Source organism: Procambarus clarkii, chromosome 60 (assembly GCF_040958095.1).
Source record: "Procambarus clarkii isolate CNS0578487 chromosome 60, FALCON_Pclarkii_2.0, whole genome shotgun sequence".
Classification (NCBI taxonomy): domain Eukaryota; kingdom Metazoa; phylum Arthropoda; class Malacostraca; order Decapoda; family Cambaridae; genus Procambarus; species Procambarus clarkii.
The window spans coordinates 30,172,387-30,179,787 of NC_091209.1; the positions used below are offsets into that span (position 1 = coordinate 30,172,387).

The 7,401-nt window shown below is 45.2% G+C and overlaps 1 protein-coding gene across 1 annotated transcript; it reads right to left on the bottom strand.

Annotated features, from left to right (window-relative positions):
* Positions 1-2,447: 2,447 nt before the first annotated feature.
* Positions 2,448-5,324, bottom strand: LOC138353937 (calphotin-like). The gene is made up of 2 exons (XM_069307370.1): positions 5,302-5,324; positions 2,448-3,249 (listed from the first exon to the last, which is right to left on the bottom strand). Exons 1-2 carry the CDS (start codon positions 5,322-5,324, stop codon positions 2,448-2,450), a joined length of 825 nt encoding a protein of 274 aa, XP_069163471.1.
* Between the last annotated feature and the right edge of the window lie 2,077 nt (positions 5,325-7,401).

Below are 7,401 nucleotides of genomic sequence, written 5' to 3' on the forward strand. Positions count from 1 at the left end.
TAGATGTAATGTGGGAGTGGGACTCAAAACTGAGCTACACAAACTGGAGAGAATTAAATGGAAAATTATCTACCTAATGATAGGTGTTAAACATAATCCACCAAACTTCGAAAGAAGACAGCTTTTATGAGAACTAATATCTATTGCTTCTAGGTCTAACACTGAACATTGTTACCAATTTTAGTACAATAAATTTTACTTACCCAACAGGATTTTTTTGGTAATTTATGACCACTTTATTAAGCAAAATAATATTGTGCCAACACAGTAAGATAATATAGACTTGTTTAACAGGGAGACACTGATAAGTAGCATCTTAAAAGGGATGTGCTACTTAGGGAACGTAAACAAGACTCAGAAAAATTATTTGAGAGAAACTTAAGGTGCCAGATTATTCTCACATCAGATTCATATAATTTGGAGGTCTTTGGGAATTATGGATTTGGCAGACTTTAACATGAAAGTTGGTCAGTTCTTGAGTCGCTGGATCACAGGGCGGCCGTCGCTGGATCACAGGGCGGCCATCGCTGGATCACAGGGCGTGTTGGAAATTTCCAACACTAATACAATACTATTGTATTATTATAAACTAGTATTAAAATATACTAATTACTGTAGTTACTAAAATTTACTAACAGTGATGTTCACATGAACTATTATATCTGTATAAGTATGCTGGAATTCTTACGAAACCAAGCCCAGTATTGCGTCAGATTATACCTAGTTAAACACATTTATATCCAATGTGTTAGAGAATTTAATGTGATTCTCTAAAATCATCAGTATTCCGTGTGATAATTATTTATGGATAACATAACTCCCAAATAATTCCAAATCGAGAGTTTTTAGTTACAATTGTTATCAAGTAATAATTTTACCGTCACGCGTGAATGCCATGGAGAAAACTAAAATCTTCTCCATTTCTTGTTTACTACCATAAGACGAGAAAGTAATAATATTTAACTCCCTAGAATTACAACCCAGTCTTTATTAAAGCATTTCAGCCACAATTGCGCGAAATAATATTATTCGTGATAAATAATTTCTGTGGCGAATGCGGGACGCTAGTGGGAGAGGGAGGAGAAGCCATCGTTGTGGACGAGATGCCATGGTGTGTGGCGTGGAAGTCTCCTGTTGCGGAATTGAGCAACAAGGTCGTGGTGTCAGAGTGAGACACGTGACGTTGAGATTATCAGCAAGAATTACCCTGGTACTCAACATAGAATGCGTTAATATTATTCTACGTGATCTGCAGTGACCGGCCAACTAATAACGCGTCGACATTCAAGCCAAGCTATCAACCACGTGTACGACATTGCGGGAGTTTGAGCTTGGGACGCGGTTTCGGCAAGCTTCAACATAATCTGTACCCTTAGCTAAGTATATAATTCCCTTTTGATGCATCATTAGAGATTGTATATGTCGGGGCAGCTTGTCGTTAGATCGAGTGACCATAACAAATCCAATGTTAGTACCATAACAAATTTGTTTTCCATTTTCATGAATATAGATAATTCAGTAGCCTAGTTCAATGCTACGTAATATCCCTTAAAATTAAATTACAGCTCGCATGTGAGGAGTCAACGAGCTGTTACCTTACTCCGTGTTATTCACCTCCAAGTGTTTCTACGAGGAATTCCGGAGATCCCGAGGATGAGTCGTGAATTATGTCATTGAAATCGTCTTAAAGCTAAGACTTTTTGTACTCACTTATAGAAATAATGAATTTTAGAGTAAATATCATATTTAATTGGATACTGATCATGTACACTGGAGATAATCCGTGTTTATTACAATGATTAATTTCTGATGCTAATGATCTTTACAATTACTGGTGATAATCTTCAATAGATTTCTTTAATTTGGTCATAAGATTAGTTATTACACAATGAACTGGTGCACGAACCACACTAGTTCCTAGACGTATATGAAGTTCTAGCAATAACCCCCCAATGTAGGTGTTTGAGGCTTTGATTCAAGTTAATTATCTATACAGCCCATTAATTATTTAAGTGATTATACTTCCTAATATTTAGCCATAGACACTGGTTCTTCTTGGAGTTTCTAATGATCACTTTTTATTAGTTTCCCTCTTTTCTTAAAAGCGGGTGGTCCTTCGTAATTGATTTCATTACTTTAATAATTAAATAGAGTCAAGCCCCAAATATCCCACAGGGCGGCCGTCGCTGGATCACAGGGCGGCCGTCGCTGGATCACAGGGCGGCCGTCGCTGGATCACAGGGCGGCCGTCGCTGGATCACTGATGGGGGTCGCTGGATCACTGATGGGGGTCGCTGGATCACTGATGGGGGTCACTGGATCACTGATGGGGGTCACTGGATCACAGGTGGGGGTCACTGGATCACAGGTGGGGGTCACTGGATCACAGGTGGGGGTCACTGGATCACAGGTGGGGGTCACTGGATCACAGGGCGGCCGTCGCTGGATCACAGGGCGGCCGTCGCTGGATCACTGATGGGGGTCACTGGATCACTGATGGGGGTCACTGGATCACTGATGGCGGTCACTGGATCACTGATGGCGGTCACTGGATCACTGATGGCGGTCACTGGATCACTGATGGCGGTCACTGGATCACTGATGGCGGTCACTGCATCACTGATGGCGGTCACTGCATCACTGATGGCGGTCACTGCATCACTGATGGCGGTCACTGCATCACTGATGGCGGTCACTGCATCACTGATGGCGGTCACTGCATCACTGATGGCGGTCACTGCATCACTGATGGCGGTCACTGCATCACTGATGGCGGTCACTGCATCACTGATGGCGGTCACTGCATCACTGATGGCGGTCACTGCATCACTGATGGCGGTCACTGCATCACTGATGGCGGTCACTGCATCACTGATGGCGGTCACTGCATCACTGATGGCGGTCACTGCATCACTGATGGCGGTCACTGCATCACTGATGGCGGTCACTGCATCACTGATGGCGGTCACTGCATCACTGATGGCGGTCACTGCATCACTGATGGCGGTCACTGCATCACTGATGGCGGTCACTGCATCACTGATGGCGGTCACTGCATCACTGATGGCGGTCACTGCATCACTGATGGCGGTCACTGCATCACTGATGGCGGTCACTGCATCACTGATGGCGGTCACTGCATCACTGATGGCGGTCACTGCATCACTGATGGCGGTCACTGGATCACTGATGGCGGTCACTGGATCACTGATGGCGGTCACTGGATCACTGATGGCGGTCACTGGATCACTGATGGCGGTCACTGGATCACTGATGGCGGTCACTGGATCACTGATGGCGGTCACTGGATCACTGATGGCGGTCACTGGATCACTGATGGCGGTCACTGGATCACTGATGGCGGTCACTGGATCACTGATGGCGGTCACTGGATCACTGATGGCGGTCACTGGATCACTGATGGCGGTCACTGGATCACTGATGGCGGTCACTGGATCACTGATGGCGGTCACTGGATCACTGATGGCGGTCACTGGATCACTGATGGCGGTCACTGGATCACTGATGGCGGTCACTGGATCACTGATGGCGGTCACTGGATCACTGATGGCGGTCACTGGATCACTGATGGCGGTCACTGGATCACTGATGGCGGTCACTGGATCACTGATGGCGGTCACTAGATCACTGATGGCGGTCACTAGATCACTGATGGGGTCACTAGATCACTGATGGGGTCACTGGATCACGATGTAATGTTTTAATTACAAATAAAGTTCGGGAACATGGTGCACTATAGATTGTTTAGATCAAATAGTTGTGACCCAATATGGGTAACCATGGCACTAAAGAACTTTATCAGAAAACAGAAGGCTTAATACAAACGAATTATGACAATTTTGATACATAACTTCCCGGCTTGGTGCCTTCTTTTGATAATTATTATGACAAAATCTTTGTAAAAAACGAAACAAAACACTATGTACACTTTGCAGGGCAAGCAATGAAAGCCTTCTGGGGTTTCACCAGATAGATGAAACAAAGATTACAGACAACACCTGGACATTAACAAAGAAGTCAAATAACAGATGACAAAGAGAATTTAAATTACTAAATTCTAAGAAAGTATCAAAGACCTTTATGAATATATCAGAACAAATCTACGTAGAATGTGAAGATGATATCCTGACAAGTTTAGTGGTTAACAGAGAGGAAATTATTAAACAAATATAAAAGGATGCTATAGCCATCACACAAGGAGGGGGGGATAGAAAGCAGTCACAGCCACGAGGTCACTTCAAGCCAGCTAAATCCCAAGGGACATCAGAGTCAGAGCTACCAGACATTTAAAATATAATGTTTATAGGAAACCTACAAAAAGTTTATAGGAAATTGTTAATTTTTACTCTGATTATCAAAGTTAAGTAAGCAGTATTTATGGGAATATTTCTTGCAGCCCTGAATTTTTTTAACTCAAAACCATAATTTTAAAGACTGCCAATCGGCCATCAAAAAGTGTCTCAACTATGAGAGCACAAACCGCCGTCTCTATGGACTGCCACATACAACTAAGAAATTACGAAATCGGCACCAGCCACACCAACAACCAATCAGCCGGCGAGCTTCAACACACAGGCAACGACGTTCCCTGTGCTACCCAACTCCTCTGCTACAACGACGTCCCCACCAGACCAGGCCGCCACCCACTGGGGGACACTGCACTTCAATGCCACTGGCACCCCTTCCACTAATATCAAACACGCCAACACCAACAGCATCAAATTTCTCATTGCCTCAGAAGACGACCTTTTGCCTGTTTTAGGGAATCTGCTTTAAGTAAACTCGCCCAAGCTTCTCCGACTCCTGTCCTCACTATTGAACAAAAATCTAAATGCTCTGTCCTTGTACGAAATGTCGCCAGCTCTGTTCTATCAGCACCTAATACTATCAATCTTTCTCAGGACATTTCACACAGGAATGCTATTACTGTAATGGATATATACTCGGTGCCTAATACAAAACACCTTAAGATCCAATGTTCTTCCTCTGCAGATACTCAAAAACTCTTGAATCAAGGTATCAAAATCTTCAACACCAGCACTCTTCCCTATCTCATTTGTTCAGTTGACTATCTTCCTTTGCTGCAATGTTTCAAATGTTACAAATAAAAATGTAAAAGCCCACAAATTTGCTCTAAATGCTCTACAGAAGGCCATTTTTATACTCGGTTCTCTGCCCCCCACCCTAAAATGCATTAATTACCAAGGTGCTCTGCTCATTCAGCATTTGAAAAATCTTGCCTTCTGAGAAAAACTCTGAAAACTCTTCGTACTAACCAACCTCGCACTCATGCACACCCTCATTCTTCTTTAATCACCCATAACCCATCCCATCACCAAACAGTATCAGCCAACTCCATATCCTATGCCAGTGTCCTTAATGCTTCACCTCACCAGTAACATTACCACCCTACTAATGCACAACAAGTAAGTAATTATCAAAAGAAGGCACCAAACCGGGAAGGCTATGTAGCACCATCAAATGCGCAAAATAATCAGAGGGCGCTAAATATCACCAAGGATGCCAATACGAGAACAAAAACGCATAAGGCGAACGATATCAAAAGTATCCGAGTCACCAAGAATTCTAGCGAGGGACAGGTGACCGCGAGGGACAGGTGACCGCGAGGGGCGGTCGGAAAGCAAGACACACGCTCGTCCTGGAAGTCAGGACATTCAAGAAGGACATGCACGACCGTAAGAGGGACAATGCAACTAGGACAATAAGGAGCAGGGCGGCGCTCCATCAAGTGACCATGGGTTAAGCGAGTATGGCCAATACGCAACCTCGCCAGAGCAGTTTCCCACCGCCTGTAACGGTGGAAAGAGGACGGCCACGAGGAAACACAACATTTAAGAGTACGTAGCTTGTTAAGAGTAAGAGACAACCAAGAAGCCTGCCAACGGGTAAGGACTGAGTAATGGATAACCGGGTAAAAGTCGGCATACGGAACGCTTTTACGAGAGATGGGACAAGAGCGGACAGCTTCCTTGGCGGCAGCATCCGCACGCTCATTTAAAGACACCAATATGGCTGGGAATCCAACAAAACTCAACCGACTTAAATTTACTGTGAACAAGAAACAGCCAATGCTGGATCTCGACAACAACTGGATGAACCGGATTAAAGGACCCTAGAGCCATGAGGGCACTACGAGAGTCAACAACAACTACAAAGGAGGACTGACAACGAGAAAGCAGGAGACGAAGAGCATAGAGAATAGCATAGAGTTCCGCTGTAAAGATGCTAGTCTCCGGAGGTAAGCGACAAATATAAGTGCGATCAGGAAAAACAACAGTAGCCAACACCGTCCGCCGACTTAGACCCATCGGTGAAGACAGAAACGGAGCGGGAGTGAGAAGAAAAGTGCTCAAGGAAATGGCGTTTTAGAACTATAGGAGGGGTAAAAGCTTTAGTGATACGGGTCAAGGAAGTACAAAACCGTGGAAAAGGGACTCTCCACGGGGGCAAAGAAGGAACAACACGAGGAGAAACATTAGAAATACGAACGGAAAGAGAATCCTGGAGGCGAGATAACCGGACAGAAAGAGGGAGCTGGTGAAGAGGAACAGGAACCGCAGGAGGGGTAAAAGTTAAAGCACGAAAGAGGCGAGAGGAAGGATGTTGTAAGGACCGCGCAAGATAGCGAAGACAGTAGCGATCACGGCGGTCCTGGAGATACAGGAAGCCAGTGTCAACATACAAGCTAAGGACGGGAGTCGAACGAAAGGCACCAGAACTGAGGCGTAACCCAGTATGGTGCAAAGCATCATGACGGCGAAGAGTAGGAGGAGAAGCAGATGAGTAAGCAGGGCAACCATAATCGAGCTTAGACAGGACAAGAGAGGAATGTAAAGCAAGGAGAGTGCGCCTATCTGCTCCCCAAGAAGAATGGGACAAGACCCGAAGGAGGGTAAGGGCCTTAGAGCACTCAACACGAAGGTAAGAGATATGGGGAGACCAAGACAAACGAGTGTCAAGGAATAACCCCAAAAGCTTTGCGGAATCTTTGTATTCAAGGGGATGACCATAAAGTGACAAAGAGGGACGAAGAACAACCCGTTTCCGCTTAAAAGCCATGGCACAAGTCTTAGAAGTCGAGAACTTGAAGCCATGATCGGTGGCCCAAGATGACATGGCATCAATTGCAAGTTGAAGCCGGCGCTGAAGGAGAGGCAAATCATCACCCTGACAGCAAAGGGTGAGATCATCGACAGAGAGCGGAGAAGACACCAGAAGGAAGAGAGGAAAGAAGACCATTGAGGGCAACCAGAAAGAGAGTAGTGCTCAGAACACTACCCTGGGGCACACCTTCGTATTGCTGAAAAGAGGCAGAGCGCGCGGTACCAAGGCGCACCCAAAAGGAACGACGGGAGAGGA

Excerpts from the sequence above, each read along its gene's own strand:
- LOC138353937 (XM_069307370.1), bottom strand. The coding sequence starts at position 5,324 with ATGAGGGTGTGCATGAGTGCGAG. Across the intron at positions 3,250-5,301 it reads AGGGTGTGCATGAGTGCGAG|TGATCCAGTGACCGCCATCA; the intron begins GTTGGTTAGTAC and ends GACCGCCATCAG.